The sequence below is a fragment of the Culex pipiens genome, chromosome 2, assembly GCF_016801865.2.
Source record: "Culex pipiens pallens isolate TS chromosome 2, TS_CPP_V2, whole genome shotgun sequence".
Lineage (NCBI taxonomy): Eukaryota > Metazoa > Arthropoda > Insecta > Diptera > Culicidae > Culex > Culex pipiens.
In genome coordinates, this window is record NC_068938.1 from 199,041,703 (window position 1) to 199,060,879 (window position 19,177).

The 19,177-nt window shown below is 39.5% G+C and overlaps 2 protein-coding genes across 2 annotated transcripts; both read left to right on the forward strand.

The window, feature by feature from the left end:
* The first annotated feature begins 35 nt into the window (after nt 1–35).
* LOC120424468 (phospholipase A1-like) lies at nt 36–11,108 on the forward strand. The gene is made up of 2 exons (XM_039588603.1): nt 36–181; nt 9,960–11,108. The coding sequence occupies exons 1-2, from the start codon at nt 124–126 to the stop codon at nt 11,069–11,071; spliced, it is 1,170 nt and encodes a 389-aa protein (XP_039444537.1). The 5' UTR covers nt 36–123; the 3' UTR covers nt 11,072–11,108.
* A 137-nt stretch (nt 11,109–11,245) lies between these two features.
* LOC120424469 (lipase member H-A-like) lies at nt 11,246–19,148 on the forward strand. Its single transcript, XM_039588604.2, has 2 exons — nt 11,246–11,436; nt 17,737–19,148. The coding sequence occupies exons 1-2, from the start codon at nt 11,379–11,381 to the stop codon at nt 18,828–18,830; spliced, it is 1,152 nt and encodes a 383-aa protein (XP_039444538.1). The 5' UTR covers nt 11,246–11,378; the 3' UTR covers nt 18,831–19,148.
* Nucleotides 19,149–19,177: the final 29 nt, after the last annotated feature.

Consider the following 19,177-nt stretch of genomic DNA (forward strand, 5'->3'; position numbering starts at 1 on the left):
TACCAACATCTCGTGTATCAGTTGTATCAATCTAATAAACAGTGAGCCTTTTCCCGACGAATCGTTCAGTCTTCTAGCGTTCGTCAAATGAGCTGGGTGTTATTTGTGGTTGCATTTTAAACTATGAAACATTTTATTTCTATATTAATTTGTATATTTGCTTTTGAAGAGTTACTGGCAGGTGAGTTCATTTTTAAATTGTGCCCGAAATTGACTGATTTTGTATTAAGAAGTTACATACACTTAGAAAATCTGAAAAAGAAGATATTTTATGATTAAACTGAGTAACAGACGATTTGCGAACAAAGCGAACTGTAAAACTTTCTGAGCGTTTGCCTCAACACTGAGCTGGTTTTCGGGGGCCACGATAAATCGAGTTTGGATGGACCTAATTTACCGAAAATTGGGGTGAAGACACTCAAGACGTATCCCGTGTGCATGACAAAGCTCTATTTAAAAAAAAAATGTTTAAAAAAAATAAATCGACCTTCGTCATGCACACGGGATACGTCTTGAGTGTCTTTACACTGATCTAAATGTCTTAAAATTTATTTTGTTAATAGTTAAAAATTGTTTTTTATGCACTGAAAACTGATATAAAAAATTGACGATTGTAACACCTTAAACAAAAAATTAAGGGCAACATTGCGTCTGTAGAAGCAAATTGGCAACCTTTTCATTTTAGATCAATTATCTAATAATTTGATCAATATGATCTAGAGTTTTGCCTTCCTCACGTTACTGAGGTAAGGCTATAAAATCACTCGAAAAATGAACTTCTCATTTAGACCTCCTAGACCCATCTTCATGTATACCTATCGACCCAGAATCAAATTCTGAGCAAATGTCTGTGTGTGTGGTGGGATGTTGATCAAAAAATTGTCACTCGATTATCTCGACATTGGCCTGTCCATTTTGGCGTCATTCGATCCGTCTTGAGGTCCCATAAGTCGCTATTAAAAATTATGCAGTTTAGTTAAGTACTTCAAAAGTTATGCTAAAAAAACGATTTTAGCAAAAGTCCAGAAGATTGTAAAAAGGGTTGGTTTTTGTAAGAAAACCCGTCATGCTATACATTTTCAGAAAGGTATTTAAAAGACCTTTCCAACGCGTGCAAGACATTGAAGATCTGACCATTCTATCAAAAGTTATAAGCACTTAAGTGTAGTTTATACGCTTTTTGGAGGCCGGATCTCAGATATGTTGATGAAAACGTTGTCCGGATCTCTCATGCGACCTATCGTTGCATAGGTATTCAAAAGAGCTTTCCAATGCGTCCAAAACATTGAAGATCTGACAACCCTATCAAAAGTTATAAGCACTTAAGTGTTATTTACGCACTTTTTGCATTTTGGGTAGCACCCTTTAAATGTGAGGAAGGCGCCAACCACCTAAGGGTGGATTAAGTAACGTTTTTTTATAGGTCCTACAAATTGTGGGATTCCTTATGTTTATAGGACATTTTAAATAATACTCATTTTATTTATCTTTTTTTCACTATACTTAATATTGTATATTTTGATTTGAGTCAAACTTTGGTCAAAATAAGAAATTTTGAAAAAACCAATTCTTTTTTTTTGTCCCTTAACAAAGTGCTTTGAAAACATTTTGATTTCTACGACAAAGTAGATGACTTTTCAGAAAATAATACTAATTGTTTTGTTTAGCTTTCTATCACAAAAACTTGATTTAGACAAACTTTAAAGATTTTTTAAATTCATTTATAAGTGTTTAAGAGGATCAAAAGTCAACTTTTGAACTATCGTCGCTTGTGTCCTGTGTTTTTTTCCAGCAGACATGTCACAAGGTAGCACACAATCAACGCTATATTACATAACGGACGTTTCTATTTCGCTTATGTTGTGTTATGTGTTAAAAAGTAAATTTAAATTAAAAAAAAAAAAACATTTTTTTATAAATACTTATTTTTGCATGTTTTTTTTTTGGCTATGTTTTTGCCTTCCTCACCTTACTGAGGAAAGGCTATAAAATCACTCGAAAAACGAAATTTTTAATTTGACCTTCTAGACCCACCTTCAGGTATACATATCGACTCAGAATCAAATTTTGAGCAAATGTCTGTGTGTGTGGCGGGATGTTGATCGAAAATGAATTTGCACTGGCTTATCTCGTCACTAACTGAACCGATTTGGACCGTTTCGGTCTCATTCGATCCGTCTTAGGATCAAATAGGTCGCTATTGAAAATTATAAAGTTTAGTTAAGTACTTCAAAAGTTATGCTAAAAAACAATTTTAACAAAAGTCCGGAAGATTGTAAAAAGGGTGGTTTTTGTAAGAAACCCCGTCATGATATACATTTTAGAAAGGTATTCGAAAGACCTTTTCAACAAGTTCAAAAGATTGAAGATCTGACGACCCTATCAAAAGTTATGCGCACTTAAGTGTTATTTATGAACTTTTTAGAGGCCGGATCTCATATATTTCGATGAAAACCTTGTCCGGATATATCACGCGACTTGTCGTTGGATAGGTAATTTAAAGACCTTTCCAACGAGTTGAATAGATTGCAGATCTGACAACCCTATCAAAATTTATAAGCACATAAGTGCCCTGAATTATGAAGATCTGACTACCCAATCTGATGGTATGAATAATGAATCATGTTCATAAACCACTGAATAGTCCGCCCTTTTGTATCTATTTTGGATTGCATTTGACCTCGTAGACCCACCTTCACGTATACCTATCGACTCAGAATCAAATTCTGAGCAAATGTTTGTGTGTGTGTGTGTGTGTGTGTGTGTGTGTGTAGGGATGTGGGTCTGTGCACCAAAAAATATGCACTCGATTATCTCATCACTGGCTTAACCGATTTGGACCGTTTTGGTCTCATTCGATTCGTCTTGGGGTCCCATAAGTCCCTATTGAAAATTATGAAGTTTAGTAAAGTACTTCAAAAGTTATGCTAAAAAAACGATTTTGGCGTATGTCCGGAAGATTGTAAAAAGGGTGGTTTTTGTAAGAAACCCTGTCATGTTATACATTTTCAGAAAGTTATTAAAAAGACCTTTCCAATGAGCCCAAAACATTGAAGATCTGATAACCCTATCAAAAGTTATTAGCACTTAAGTGTTATTTATACACTTTTTGGAGGCCGGATCTCAGATATTTCAATGAAAATGATGTCCGGGTCCATCATGCGACCCATCGTTAGTTAGATAATCGAAAGACCTTTCAAATGAGCCAAAAACATCAAGGATCTGACAATCCTATCAAAAGTTATTGGCACTTAAGTGTTATTTATACACTTTTTAGAGGTTTGATTTCAGATATTGTGATACAAATATTGTCTGAATCTTCCATGCGAACTATCGTTGGATAGGTTTTTTTTTATCAGACCTTGCCGATGAGCCAGAAATGTTGATGATCTGCGAACCATATCAAAAGAAATGAGTAATAAAGTTGATTTGTTAAACATGTTAAGGGGGAATGTTGCTATTTTTACTGAATGTATTGACTTTATGAATATGAGGAAGGCACCAACCACCTAAAGGTGGATTAAGTAACGTTTTTTACTAACATTTCCTATATTTTAAGTAAAAATAAGTATGCAGTAATTTTTGTACTTTCCAACACTATGCCTTTACGCATTTTTTTACAATTTGAATGATAAGGCTGGTACAAATTTTATTTAAAGTGTTTGTCTTCGCCCATATACCCATAAAGCATATCTTGAATCTATATCTTGAAAACGGTGCACCACAGAGTAATCCAGAGGGAGCACTGGCATTTGATTTATGGTTGCGTTACGCGGTACATCGTGGTACATCCCCCCTTCAGTAAAACTTTCGGTTGTCGTAACGCACGAGGCAAACTGACATTTGAGCGTTACTTTTTTCAAGCGTTCAGATCTAAGAGCTCTTAGGTTCTGATGACTTTTCTATAAGCTGTCAATTTTTTTCACAATTCCAAAATCAACAATTCGAATTTTCTAATGGCTCTAAAATGAATCAAAAAGAATGCATGCGGAAATTTCAGGGCGTTGGCTGTGTTTTAAGAAGATTTCTGGAGCTGTTGCGGTTCTCCAGTGCGTTAAAGTCGGAACATACAGTTTACCGTTGTGACCGAACTCTTTGTCGTGGACAAAAAGGGGCAGATTGTCGAATTTACCTATTTAATATTTCTAATTAATTTCTTTGGGGAGTAACGGACCATATAAGAAATATAGGTGTCGATGGAAGCTTTTTGCTTTTAATATACTTTAGTTTATAATCCTCATACTGGGCTGAATTGAAGCATTGACCCAGTGCCTGCCGATTCCACCGTTGGCGTTCATGGCCACCAGGTTGAAGTACGAATAGACCCTGTGCTGTCAGGATGGAAGCAACATCCAACAGTCTTAGCCGTCTTAGCACAATTTTAGTCGACTATTTTGGTTCGGTTGAGCTGGTCCAACGGGGATGTTGATTAATTGTAAACTTCAGCGTAATGAGGAGGATTAAATGACCCCTTGGGCGTACGGCTCTGATTAAAAGGTTCATCACGAAGATCCCAAAAACTTCACTTGAGGTGGTCGTCTTCTAACAGTTGCTAGAAGTTTAAAGCTCCCCAAGTTCTTTTAAATGTTCTAAAGAAACATTGACATTTTTAAACTCCACGTCATTCCATGCTCAGCACTTGTCAAAACAAACAAATCGAAAAAAACTGAGTTTACTATGATGAAAATATTCATCAGGAAACGCATAACGCAGCTACGATACCAAAGGGTAAGCTCGTAACGCAGCCACAAAATTCGATGACTTTTGTTCGGACTGCGTCCTCTGGATTACTCTGTGGGTGCACTGTATCGAAAAATCTGAAAAGCACTTTTTGATTTCAAATTTAGTTTTACAATAAAACTGCTATCACAAATTTCTATTTTCTCAGAAAAACACCATTTATTCCAAAAAACATTATTCACATTTAAAAAAAACATGACTCGGCTGCAACTATTTTGTCCATACTTCTCTATGGCTCAAAAGTTGAGGTTTTCTGTCCCATAAAACATTTCAAAACAAAAAAAAAACGTAAATAGAAGAAACAGGGATTTTGGTCTTGATTTTTTGTGAAAAAAGTGAATCAAAAAAACCGGCCTAATTTTTTTCGTCTACCTTTTTTTCTGAATAGTCTTTATCAATATCTACAACTTTGTTGAAGACATCAAATCGATCCTTTAAAAGTTAAAGATTTTAAAATTTTTACATACCATTTTTGTATGGACAGCTGCCAAAATTGTATGGAGCCTTGAAGCCTCGTATGGGTGAACTAATGACATAAAATGGCTTTTTTGGTCATGGGGAAGGACCTCACAAAGTTTGAACTAAATCAAACAATATAATAAAAACCATTTCCGTTTTTTTGGTGGAAAATTTCTCAGATAGAGCTTCCTAAAGATCTTATTCAGCGAAAAATTGCAAAGGTGCTTCTACAAAGGTTTACAATCGGATGTTCGATATTGTTTAACAAAACTTTTTCTCGAAAAATCATAAATAACTCCGGCATATCATTTTTCATAATCATGTACCACGGTATGTTTTTTAGAACAAACTAATGATAAAAAACTCGGTATGTCTGATATTTGCCACCATGAAAGAAGGCTTCTCTCCCGACATTTTGCAGGGTCCGGCGAAATATTTCGTCGGGGGGTCTATAGCAACTTGTTTTTTGAAGATTATTTTTCGATTTTATGAGATATTTGTCAAAAAAGGTCACAGAAAATCGGTACATTCATATTGAAATCACTCAAACTTTTTATGAATATGCCTTAGGGACTCTAACCAATTATATTTAACCAAAATTTGACCTCCACCAAAAAAAATCGAACCAAATTTATATCTGATAGCATTCTTTGAAATTACTCCAAAATCCAAGCTGGAAACCCCGATACGGCTGAAAATATTTTTTTTTCTTTGAACAATTTGTCATGAAAATACTGCAACACATTTCCCAGATACGAATTTGAGCATTAAACTATGGAAACATGGATTATTTAATAAATAAGCTGTTTATTACATTTTGGATCGAGCACTCGAGAAGGCCACATCGGAGGAGGAAGCAGCCATCGCGGAGGAAGCAACAAAAGCCACAGCAGAAGGAGAAGAAGAGCACTCCCTGTTCAACTTTCGTTGGGTTTGGTTGTCTTTCGAGCTAGCTTAGCGCGTTTTTGACGGTGTTTTGTTAACTTTCGCCGACGGCCATGGCGGCGGCCGCGACGGTGGAGAGTGAGTGGACGGAGCACAGGGCTGAGAATGGAAGGACGTTCTACTGGAACGCGGCCTTGAGGAAAAGTGTGTGGGAGAAACCGGACGGGTTTCAACCCAAGACGCAGGCGGCGACGGGCATGGAGGTGGAAGACTCCGAAGGAGGAGGAGAGGACGGGGGCGAATTTCGTCCCGTGGTCAAGGTTCGCCGCAGGAAGGCTAAGGAGGAGATCAACGTCGGCGATGGCGGCAACGACGGCGATGTGGAGAAACTGCTCAGCAACAACAAGTTCAGCCCGCTAGCGGAGGAGAGCAACAACAACAACAATGCGAACCCAGCAGCAGAAAAAACCATCCCCGTGGTACCAGCAACCGGCAAGTCGGCCGGGGAGAAGAAGCAGCCGCCGCTGGTGGTGAAAGAAATGAGCTTCGCCCGCCTTGCGAAGGTGATGTCGTCGTGTGATGTCCAGCCGGAACACAAACTGACGCGGTACGGCACAAAAATTACGTGCTTCTCGAGCGACGACTTCGACACGGTGCAAGCCCACCTGACGAAGAACAAGGTGCAGTTCTACACGCACGGAAAGCGCAGTGCGAGACCGCACCGGGTAGTAATGCGAGGTCTCCCGAACGTGGAACCGGATTACATCAAGGAGCTGCTCAAGACGGAACATCAGCTGGACGTCTTGGCAGTACACGCCATCAGGCGGAAGCAGCAGCTTCCCGCCATCGATGAGACGCCTTTCATCGTGCTCTTCCCCAAGGGGCACACCAGTCTGAAGGAGTTGAGTAGCAAGGTAAAGAAAGTGGGACCAGTCGTCGTCCGGTGGGTGGCCTACCGGAACAAAGAACCGCACGTGACCCAGTGCAAGAACTGCTTGCAGTTCGGTCACGGAACCAGTAACTGCCATCTCAAGCCCAGGTGCAGCAGCTGTGGGGGTCCCCACAACACAGAAAAGTGCAAAGCAGAAGAAACGCAAGCCAAGAAATGTGTCAACTGTTCTGGATCCCACGAGGGTCTGGACCGCAGCTGTCCCAAACGTGCGCAGTTCATCCAGTCGAGGCAGCAGGCGTCCAAGCCGAAGCCGCCAGCATGGAAGAAGGACAAACAGACTCCTGCAGGAGCCGTGTTTACCGCGGCGGATTTTCCTCCGCTACCTGGAGCGGTACCGGAAGATAAACATCCTCGTCCCGCAGGAAGAAGTCAAGGAAATACTGGCGCCGACGCCGGTGCAACCCCGAAGGAGCAACAAGGTGAACGGATGCTGTACAGCGAGTCGGAGCTGTGGGCCATTTACCGAGAATACCGAGTTCGCTTGAGGCAGTGCAAGACACCCGAGGAACAGATTGACGTGATCGCACACTTGCTGACACATGGCACGAAAAAATGATCATCTGATTCAGTTACGTTTTTTTTTTTTTTATTATTTATTATTTGTTGTATTTTTGATCCTCGGTCCTAACCTGGTCGTAGCACCTAAAAGGACCTAATAAAAATAAGTTGTGAAGAAAAAAAAAAAGCTGTTTATTACCCAGTAGGCTCCAAAAATATTTTTTTCAATCCTCTGCCACATTACACCATTACCTACATTTTAAAACATTTTACATTTTAAAACATTTTAGAATCAATCACATTATAGAGAACAGTTTTCTGATCAAGTTCCATTAAAATTTATCAGTTTTGGTTCAATATAAATAGAGTTATGCCCAATTTCCTGAAATAAATAGTGCCTTTCTTCAAAATTTCATAATTCAATTACCTTTCACATGATGGGCACTGCCTACTGAGTTTTGTAATGAATGATACAGAACAATTTTCATGAATTTCATCAAAACTTGTTATAATTTTTAATGTTTCAATAAAATATTACAGTCGACTCTCTGGCTGTCGATCTTCTCGATATCAATAATTCTCCACCTATCGAAGAATTTTTCAGTCCCTTCAATCTGCATACTTCAATTATCTTCATTCCTCGATATTTTTCCTTGCTTGAAGGATCTCTTCCTCCACGGTCCCTTGGATTCTGTTTGCTTTAAAAATCTCTTCCGGTTGTCAATAATTTCACTTTCTCATGGCTTGCATAGACATTTTTCGTGGCGAAACGAAGCTTTAAACGTTGTTTGACATTAGTTTGTTTTTGTTTGAAGGACGTTGCCATGATTCTCTCCCATAGCTGGGTATCAAGAAAAAAATATTTTCAATCGAGTCTTCATTTTGCATCGTTCTATAAACTGATGATTCTCTTCCTCGACGGTCCCTTGGATATTGACAACCAGAGAGTCGACTGTATCATCATAAAAATATCTGAGTAGGCAGTGCGTATTATGTGAAAGGTAATTAAATTAAGGCATTTTTGGAGAAAGGCAATATTTATTTCAGGAAATTGGACATATCTGTGCATATATTGAATGAAAACTGATACTTTTTTTTAAGGAATTTGTTCAGAAAACTGTTCTCTACAATGTGATTTCGAGCCAAACATTTCATTAGGGCACAAAACCAAAACGTAAACATTCGGGATTATTCCACTATTCCATTCATTAGTACACTCCCTACATGCCCTCCAAGAATCAGATTGATAACAAACAATTTCCTATTGAAAAAATCAAAAACACAAAAGGGCACATAACCATGTTCACTGCAAACAAAAAAAAAGTTCAAATGTGCCCTTTTATTTTTCGTTAGGTTCTCGTACTTGAGGAACTTTGTGTGTGATAGCGCTTTAGTACCCTTTCAGCTCTCTTCGAAATTGCATTTAGAAAGGGCCCATTATGAACAACAGTTGGAAAGTGAAAAGGGCCCAATAACGATTTTTTTTTAATTATGAGTTATATTGCGAAAATTAACAAAAATTAGGAAGCATTTAAGCAGAGTTGAGGATAATCATGTGTTTTATCGTATCATCAGTAAAAATACCATCAGTCAAGCTTCTTTTTTAAATAGGAATTGAAACAAGTTGTCCACTTTTTGCAAGCGATTTTCTCGAATCGCGGTTTTTGGTTTTGTGCCCTAATGAAATGTTTGGCTCGATTTGTATCCGGGCAATGTGTTACTGTAATTTCATCAAAAATTGTACAAAAAAAAAAGATTTACTTGCGGTTGCATCGGGGTTTCCAGCATGGATTTTGGGGTAATTTCAAAGAATGCTAGAAATCTGGTGAATTTGGTTCGATTTTTTTGTGAAGGTCAAATATTGGTCAAATATAGTTGATAAGAGTCCCTAAGGCATATTCATAAAAAGTTTGAGAGATATCAACATGAATACACCGATTTTCTGTGACTTTTTTTGAACAAATATCCCATAAAATCGAAAAATAATATTCAAAAAAAGTTGCTCTAGACCCCCCGACGAAATATTTTGGTAGACCCTGCAAAATGTCGGGAAAGAGCCCTTCTTTCACGGTGCCAAATATCAGACATACCGTCAACTGGGGCGAATTGGGACACATGGGGCGAATTGGGACAGCAGTTTTAACTATGTTAGAGCACAAAATTTTGATTTTTCGGTTGGTTTCGGATAGAACAGACTCAGACCAACAAAATGTGTACATCCATTTCCAAATTTAAAACCTTTGAGTGCTCTAAATACTGCTGTCCCTATTCAGACTGTAGTCCCGATTCACCCCAGATGACGGTACAGAATTTTTTTTATCTTTGAGGTCTTGAAAAATACACCGTAGTACCGTTTAAAAAACACTTCTCACGTAACAACTTTTAAAGTAAAATAACGGGCTTTAAATATTTTTAAATTTTCTAGACACATTTCCCTTCATCCCAAAGTCCCCAAATCACGACCTCCTCGACCTGGACCTCGATCTGGACGACATGGAGTACGAGCGTGACTTTCACGGCGATTCGCTGATCCCCCAGCTGCTCTTCCCTCGGGACGAACCGCGCAACTTTGTCCAACTGCCGGACCAGTCCGGCCACTTCGAGGTGGTCCCCCGAGCGTTGGTACGGGAATGCCGCCGTAACGCCTCCAGCTACGAGGCGGCCGCGGACATGAAGTTCTGGTTCTACGCAAGGCACAGCGCCGACGACGGCAAGCCGATCAAGTTGGACTTTGACGAGCTTGGACTGCTGGCAAGTCGGTACGGATTCCGGCCGGAGTTGGCCACGAAGATATTGATCCACGGCTGGATGGGCAGTTCCGAGTCGGAGGTGATGGACCCGTTGGCCAAGGCGTATTTGGAGCAGGGGGATGTCAACGTGGTTGGGGTTGATTGGGAGGAGGGTGCGGATCGGATTTGGTATCCGACGGCCCGGTACCATGCTCCGGCGGTTGCCGATGTGGTGGCGGCCATGATTGAAGAACTTGTCGGGTTTGGTCAGACGCCGGATTTGATTGGGATTGTTGGGCACAGTTTGGGGGCGCACATTGCTGGGTTGGCGGGGAAGAGGACTCGGCAGAAGATTGGATTCATCGTTGGACTAGATCCGGCGGCACCGTTGTTCAGGTTGGAGAAGCCTTTGGAGCGATTGGCCGCGGGAGATGCGCAGTACGTGGAGGTGATTCACACGAACGGGAAGGCGCTGGGGATCTTCGAGAATATTGGCAAGGTCGATATCTATCCGAACGGTGGAAGCAATCAGCCGGGTTGTGAGTTTCCGGATTTGGCCTGCAGTCACCAGCGGGCGGTCGAGTATTTCCGGGAATCGCTGAAGGTGAAGAACTTTGCCAATCGGTGTGTCAACGTGAATGAGCTGGGTGAAAGGTGCTCGTTGGGACGCGCGACGCTCGGGGGGTTTGAAACACGTGGTATGAGGAGCAAACCACGTGGCGTGTACTACATGAACACCGCTGAGAGCAGGCCCTTTCTGAAGGATGTCAAACGGGTGGTGGCTCCGATGGTGCCGCATTATCATTAGATTTTTGTATTTTATAAATATATAGTTTTGAACATAATTTACGACAAGAAATTTTGAAAGAATTCCCTTTTTCTTACAAAATTTCACTACTACAGAAGAAACACATAATAATTGCAATTAAACAGCAATCCACATCACTGATTACTTCCCGATGCACGTAACTCTCGGCAATTTAATCGTCAACGCCAGTTGAGTCGCGAGGATGGTCGAAGCCGGTCGTTGAAGGAAGAAGGAGCGCAATCTGAATATTGTTTGTTTTTCAATAAAAATAATACATCATCAGTAACTAGAGTTGATACTTCAAGTGATGAGGAAAACTGCAAAATGTTGGATTTTCCTGGCGTTGTTTGGGCTGTTGAAAGCAGGTAATTAAAACGGAACCATCTTGAAATTACCGGAAAATGTGGCCAATTATGAAAATATCTGATTCCATGTGAACTAGTTGCAATAAAGTGAATCCAATAGTGAGGTGATATAATCTTATGTGATAGGAATTCCCAGTAGAATGCGCATAATTTAATCACGTTGTATTAGTATATATAGCCAAGCTGTCTAGTTGTCTGTCAGTGTAATTTTAAAATTAAAACGTTAAGGTGACGACTTCCATCATTGCCGTGATTTTTTTTTCAAATGTAATTTTTTTTTCAAGCCGTGCAATATGTTAACAAAATTCCTTTTAAAAGTTGTTTGAAATAGTTACACATGACGTTTTATTTTGTTTTTTTCTTCTTATTCCTTGTATTAATATGAATATTATCATAAATTAATGATTGCAACATAAAAATCTATAATGGAGAGATTCATTCTTTAAAAGAAAAACACTTTTGGGTACAATAAGTGCATAGATTATTTAGGTGCAAATATTTGTTGAGTTGACAGAAATATCGCGCATTTTAGAGTGAGGATATTTTTTCTTGAAAATGATGGACGGCTTCACCTCAAGCGGCTGCTACTTTGCAACTTAACCCTGACTCACGCCGCGGCTAATCCTTATCATGGAAAATTGACCTCCACGAATTCAATCTTTCTTTTGAAATTTAAACAAAGTGTTGAAAAAGCATACAGAACATAAAGTGCCGAATGATTGTAGAGCTTTATGTTGAGCTGTACTGCATAGGTGCAAACGAACCAGGAAGTAATATTTCCAGCTGCCTTGAAAAAAAAAACTGGTTTGGAATACAATCACAACTCTTACTGAGTGTGATGAATGGATCTTAATAAGGTGATATAAGCAATTCTTAACTGCGGCTTACAATGTACGCGTGTGATGAGATTTCACGGTGTGTGTTGTTTGGTGTTCGCTTGATCAAACAGTAATCTGTACAGCTTGCATCAAAAGAAGTTTCCCAAATCAACGGAAATTTGTAACGGCTGTAGGGACACTTCACACAGACGCCCTTGTTTAACCGTCACGACACTAAGGGTATGAGATGACGCAAAAATAATAAGCATACTACCCACAGCCGAACCTTCAACAGAGTGAGGCTTAAAAATCACTCGAAAAATGAAATTCCTAAATAAGCCGTTTTATAACCGTTTAAAATAACGTTTTTGTGGTTAATTTTTAGATAATCTCAAAATTTTCAAGTGCTTCGTAAAAACCAAATATATTTTTTAGAAGGTCTAATGAACAAAATTTGACATTTATCTTTTTGAGTATTTTTAAGTACCCCTGCTCAAAGTGGTTTCAGAAACAACACAAATAGGAAGCTTTTAATTTTGTGATGAAGGCATCAACCACTGAGGAGGTTTAAATAAGATTTTTAGATGTTTATATGTTATAGCGTGCCTGAAAAATTGTATTACGGAATATGACCTTTTGAAAAATTCCAGACGTAAAAAAAAATAAAATTTGCAGAAATATTTTTTCTAGATATATCTCATGTGAACTTAAGTGTATCGTTTTTAAGTATTAGTCATTTGACGATTAATTCCAAGAAGAAATCAGTATATTTAGGATATTTTGAAAAAGTTACCTATAGTTCAAGCCCAAATAGCAGCCAAAATTCCCTACAATTTTTCTTTTAGGAGTTTGAAAATGGAACAAATGCCGAAATTGAACATTGCAAAGATTATCTTTTGTTAAGGGTTTTTTTTTAAATATTACTATTCGAAAGAGCAACATGTCATTCCATCGAGCACCTAATGTTGGCATATCAACACTTTGACATTAAATTTCAGCTTCTGAAGGACTAACTGAAATCGAGGGATAAATAGCTTTTTGAGAAGTGAGCAAGCAATTGTATTGGCAGATGCTTGAGATTAAGGGGCAAACCTGTAACCTGTCAACAATGTGAAACAAATCCCTTATTTAATTTAAAAAAATGCAAATGAGACCAATTAGAAAACACTTTAAAATTTCATTTGTCTGAGTTTTAATTTTTTGCAATGCTCTTTCTCGGCAACAGTTTGTTTGATTTGCACAGGCTTAAACAAGAACCGTACAGAATTTCCTCAGGTTTTGCCTTTAAAAAAGATTTTTGTAAATTTTGAGGAGTTAATATTAATAAATTTTTAAAAATTACGAATAAAAATATTGGAAACATATTTTTTGGGAATTTCACTTTTTTGTGGTAGAATGTTAATTAAAAAATAGGTATTTTTAGAGTGATCTTTACATATATTTTGGATTCTCTTACCCTAACCTTCAACTTTGGTCCCGAGTACTTAAAAAACCGTATTTCATGTTTTCGTATGACCTTTTTAAATATCAGGCTTGATTTTTGAAGATCCAAACTTTTTTTCTTTTAAAGTTTAATCTATTACCTTTCATTTGCGTCCAAGAGAGCTAAAACTATCCGAAATGGCGCGGACTTATGATTTTTTAAAAAATATTGTTTTTGCGAAAATCGACATAGCTGCCCATTTACAAATTTTATATATAACATGTGAATACACTCAACCCCCGGTGGTTGGTCACAGAGTTATCAACGTGCGCATGTATTGCGTATACGTACACGAAAAAGATTGAGGTTAAATTTTGTACCGGCCAGCAAAACAAATGGTGTGCTAGTGTGCGTGACATCGGCCTTAGAAAACTCTATTGCCGTTCAAGAGCCAAACGACATGCGACACCTAGTGTCGATTGAAATTTCCGCCCTTTGAGGTTATGTATGCGAATTCTGTTTTGTTAAATTCCAGCGTTCAAAACAACTTTTGAGCAAAAATTTGAGCTGATACTTTGTTAACTTTTGATGCTCTATCATTTTAAACAATATTATTTTTTCAAAATTATTTTTTTTCAATTTTTTTTTATTGCGTTAATTTATAGAGGGCAAAGAGTTAACAATCGTACTACTTGATTTTTTTCCTCAAAAGTTGTTCTATGAGCTGTAAATTCAATTTTAAGTTTGCATTCCTATGTAACCGAACAGCGAAAATCTGAATCGTCATTCTTCGATGCTTTGCGCCATCTGTCGGAATTTTTGAGCTTTTGATCGCGAATAGTCAAACTAAAAAGTGACCAACTGTCACTTTTTACACGGCGCTCACGCACACTATCAAAACAAACTTTTGATAGGGGTGTCAAACTGAAAAGTGACCCCGTTCGTTTGACAACAGTTGGTGTCAAACCATCGGGGTTTGAGTGTCCTTTTGATCGGTGCATCGAATTCAGTTTAAAATGCAATATGAATCGATTATTTTATCAACAAAATTAGTTTTAACGAATTTCATTATAAAAATGTGTATGTCTTGTGTTGAATGCTTATCAACTTCGTTAACTAAATATTAAAATTGATTTTTTTTTTCTTACAAACTGACGTAGAAATACAATTTGAACACCTTAAATTTAATTTTAACAGAAAAACGTAACTTAATCCACCCTAGGGCGGTTGGTGCCTTCCTCACATTTAAAGGGTGCTATCCAAAATAGATACAAAAGGGCGATGTTTTTCAGTGTTTTATCAATTTGACTCATTATTCATACCACTAGATTGGATAGTCTTCATATTGCAGGGCACTTATATGCTTACACCTTATGATAGGGTAGCCAGATGATTACCTATCCAACGATATGTCGCATGAAAGATCCGGACAACGTTTTCATCAACATATCTGAGATCCGGCCTCCAAAAAGTGCATAAATGACACTTAAATGCTTATAACTTTTGATAGGGTTGTCAGATCTTCAATGTCTTGGGCGCGTTGGAAAGGTCTTATGATTACCTATCTAACGATAGGTTGCATGAGAGATCCGGACAACGGTTTCATCAAAATATCTGAGATCCGGCCTCCAAAAAGACGCGTTGGAAAGGTCTTTCAAATACCTTTCTGAAAATGTATAACATGACAGGTTTTCTTACAAAAACCACCCTTTTTACAATCTTCCGAACTTTAGTCAAAATTGTTTTTTTTAACATAACTTTTGAAGTACTTAACAAAACTGCATAATTTTTAATAGCGACTTATGGGACTCCAAGACAGATCGAATGACGCCAAAACGGACAAAATCGGTTCAGCCAATGTCGAGATAATCGAGTGACAATTTTTTGATCAACATCCCACCACACACACAGACATTTGCTCAGAATTTGATTCTGAGTCGATAGGTTTACATGAAGGTGGGTCTAGGAGGTCTAATTGAGAAGTTCATTTTTCGAGTCATTTTATAGCCTTTCCTCAGTAAGGTGAGGAAGGCAAAAATATGACTATCGAATTCACCCCGGAATTCAAAATAAGAATGTTCAATGCCACTATTTTTTAAAGCACTATTGAAAAAACTGTTTTCAAAGATAGTGCATGGACCTTGTGTGGCCTACCTCAGTTCATGTACAAAATATTCCAAAAATAAATTGAAATCCTATCAATGTCACCCCGGTTTACGGTATATTGTAATTTTGAGACAATATTTATCATTATTTTTGTTCAAAAAGCTTACGATTCAAAACCACCATGTGCCTCCATCAAACTAGTTTGGTAGATCCTAGGGGTCGGACATCTCGGTCAATAGGTTAACAATAGTTTGTTAACCTATTTATATTTCGTCAATAGTTTAACGTGACCTTACCTTGTATTTTGCAACCTTGATCTAAAAAAAAACGCTGTCAAATTAAAATGTCAACATAAACGTAAACACACACACACTCTGTCACAAAAATTATCAACTGGACGGTGCCATCAAGTTTCAAGGCGGTGGCCACATCAACCATTCGATCTTCCGCAAGAACTTCAAGAAATAGATGGAGGCCGCCGCCGTGGCCGTCAAGAGTTTGGAGCTACAAGAAGACGACATCGCTTTGGTTATGGCCTGCCCGGACCAGAACCCGCTGGAGGCAACTACGGGTTTGGTTCCACTGTTCGGAACTGACGTGTAGGGGCATGCGTACTACCTGCTGAGCAAGAACCTGCGTCGCAATTAAGTCAATGCCATTTGGGACGTGGGCAACTGGTAGAGTCGGCAGGAGTTCCAGAAATAATGTTAGGAAGTAAACATTTAATAAAATTATAGCGAAGATTCTGAAGAAAGAAATTTTAAGGCTAATTCGAATTTTAACCTTGTCAATCCTGTGCACCGGCCGGGAGACATGACCGTCTGTTCCTGCTAAGACCTCCCTCCTGTCTGAACGTTATCTTGCGTGGCTCCGTGCGGACGGTACTGAAGTCCATGCGAAAAGGAAACGTTCTACGATCCGCTGAGCCGGTGCATTCAGACCGTAAGCTGCGCGTTTTTTCCGGAATGCCAAGTTCGACCACGTTATGCGTCTGAGAAACGCCAAAATAATTGATTCAGGGCGATTCGGAGGTTCGGATTGGGGATTCAATTCATTAACAGGTTTAATTGAATGTTTTACCTCCTTTTTTTCACGCGAGAGGAGAAATTACGGCCATATTCATGGTCAGAAATCTGGAAAAATCCTGCGAACCGAGAAACCCGTTAAATTTTGCCGCAAGCTGCACCGGAGCTGCTTCTTTTGCTTGCTGCTCTGAAACTTTCTCCCGTTCTAACTCCGTTTTACTCGTTCAAAAGAGCAGATTCTTCGTTCAGGTAAGAGCGAGGGTAAGAGCTCTCTCTTATAATGGCCGGCTTTGACCGAATTTTCGACTAAGTATTTCTATTTTTCATGAATTTTCGGATTATTAGCAGAGACTAATGGCCTATCTACAATCACTTAGCTTAGAAAATTTCACTTAGCTTAGGAATTCGAATCAATGGAAATGAATCTGAGTTTCTACAATGGAAAAGTAATCAAATTAGAAACTGACGTTTGGTCTGGAAAATTTCAAAATCTACGGTAAGTTGACGTTTCCATATCATAGGTAAACAAACAACTGCATAGCAACGTATATCAGCCCAGCAAGTTTTCTAAGTTGATTGTGGATGACGAACGTAAGTTGCAGACTTTCCTAAGTAACTACTTTACTTAGATGTTCTAAGCTAAGTGATTGTAGATAGGCCATAAGCGGAAACGGCAAAAAACTTCGGTCGTCAAAATGTTGATTGATCCATCTGTCATCTGTCAAACCAAGGTGTCCAAATGCAGGTCGAAACATTTTTCGTTAATATATTGACGAAATATCAAAAACAACGTCAATATATTGACGAATAGTTAAAACTTTGACTCTGACCAACCCCTAGGGTAGATCAGTATAATTTAATGGAGGCTCATGGTGGTTTAAATTTAAACAATTTCTTGACTAACCTCTCTAAATTGCCATTTCTGCAGATACCCCCATCGTCTTCCCGGAGGATGACGACTACTTCCGATCCTCGCTAACGGGCCGCTTCGCGCTCGAGTTGGACGATCTGGAGTACGAGCTGGACAACGAGGGCGACACGCTCGTGCCGCAGATCCTGTTCCCCCGGGACGAGGAGCAAAACTTCGTTCGGCTACCGGACCAGAACGGCGAGTTCGAGATCGTGTCGCGGATGTTGGTCCACGAGAGTCGCCGCAACGGCAGCACCTTCGAGGCGGCCAAGTACGTCAAGTTTAGGTTCTTTGCGCGGTCAAACAACTACCAGCCGGTGGAGTTGCGGTTCGATCAGATTCAGTTCCTGCCGGATCATCACGGGTTCAAGATGGCGCTGCCGACGAAGATCTTGATTCACGGCTGGTTGGGGAGTACCGATTCGGAGGTGATTGACCCGTTGGCAAAGGAGTACCTGGACCAGGGCGATGTCAACGTGATTGCCGTGGACTGGGAGAAGGGTGCCAAGACGTTGCTGTATCCGGTGGCTCGGTATCGGGTGCCGCAGGTCGCCGACGTGGTCGCGGCCACGATTGATAAGCTGTTGGAGTTTGGACAGTCGTCGGACCAGATTGGAATGGTTGGACACAGTTTGGGGGCGCACATTGCTGGGTTGGCGGGGAAGAAGACTCGTCAGAAGATTGGGTACATTGTCGGGTTGGATCCGGCTTCGCCGTTGTTTCGCGTGAAGAAACCTCACGAGAGATTGTCCGCAGATGACGCGCAGTACGTGGAGGTCATTCATACCAATGGGAAAGCGCTCGGATTCTTCAAGAACATTGGAACGACTGATTTCTATCCAAATGGAGGAACTTCGCAGCCGGGATGCGGGTGGAGCTTAAGCTGCAGTCACCAGAGAGCGGTGGACTACTTCAAGGAGTCTCTTAAGGCTAAAGGATACTTTGCGAATCGATGCGCCGATGTGGACAACTTGCATGCCGAATGCTCGCTGGGAAGGGTAGAACTTGGGGGATTTGAGGCGCGACGGTTGAAGGGCAAACCTGGGGGAGTGTACTTTGTCCATACGGCGCCGAATAAGCCATTTTTGAGGAGTGGAGGAACGACAAGGTAAAATTGAAGATGATATAAGAATATTTTGCTAGATACGATGTACTAAATGCTTTTTCTATAAATAAACTTATTTAATGCGACAAATACAAGAAATAATAAATTTGAAGAGAAATTATAAAAACTGATTATCCCTTACAATAACTATCAATACAATTATTTCCACTACACGACCCTGCGTCTCCATCATGAAAACAAATCGATGCACTGGAGCATAGAACGTAAATCGCCCCAAAGTATGCAATAAGTTCCATGTCCAAGGCCAGCACGAAGAACAGCGCCCACTCAGATAATTATGATGCTGATAAAATGTCGTTGAAACATAAAAACAACATAAAATCTCCTTTGTTC

Bases quoted from the DNA above. Each gene is read 5' to 3' on its own strand.
- LOC120424469 (XM_039588604.2), top strand. From the start codon at position 11,379: ATGAGGAAAACTGCAAAATGTTGGATTTTCCTGGCGTTGTTTGGGCTG. The intron at 11,437-17,736 runs GTAATTAAAACG...CCATTTCTGCAG, and splicing joins GTTTGGGCTGTTGAAAGCAG to ATACCCCCATCGTCTTCCCG.
- LOC120424468 (XM_039588603.1), top strand. From the start codon at position 124: ATGAAACATTTTATTTCTATATTAATTTGTATATTTGCTTTTGAAGAG. The intron at 182-9,959 runs GTGAGTTCATTT...TAAATTTTCTAG, and splicing joins TTTTGAAGAGTTACTGGCAG to ACACATTTCCCTTCATCCCA.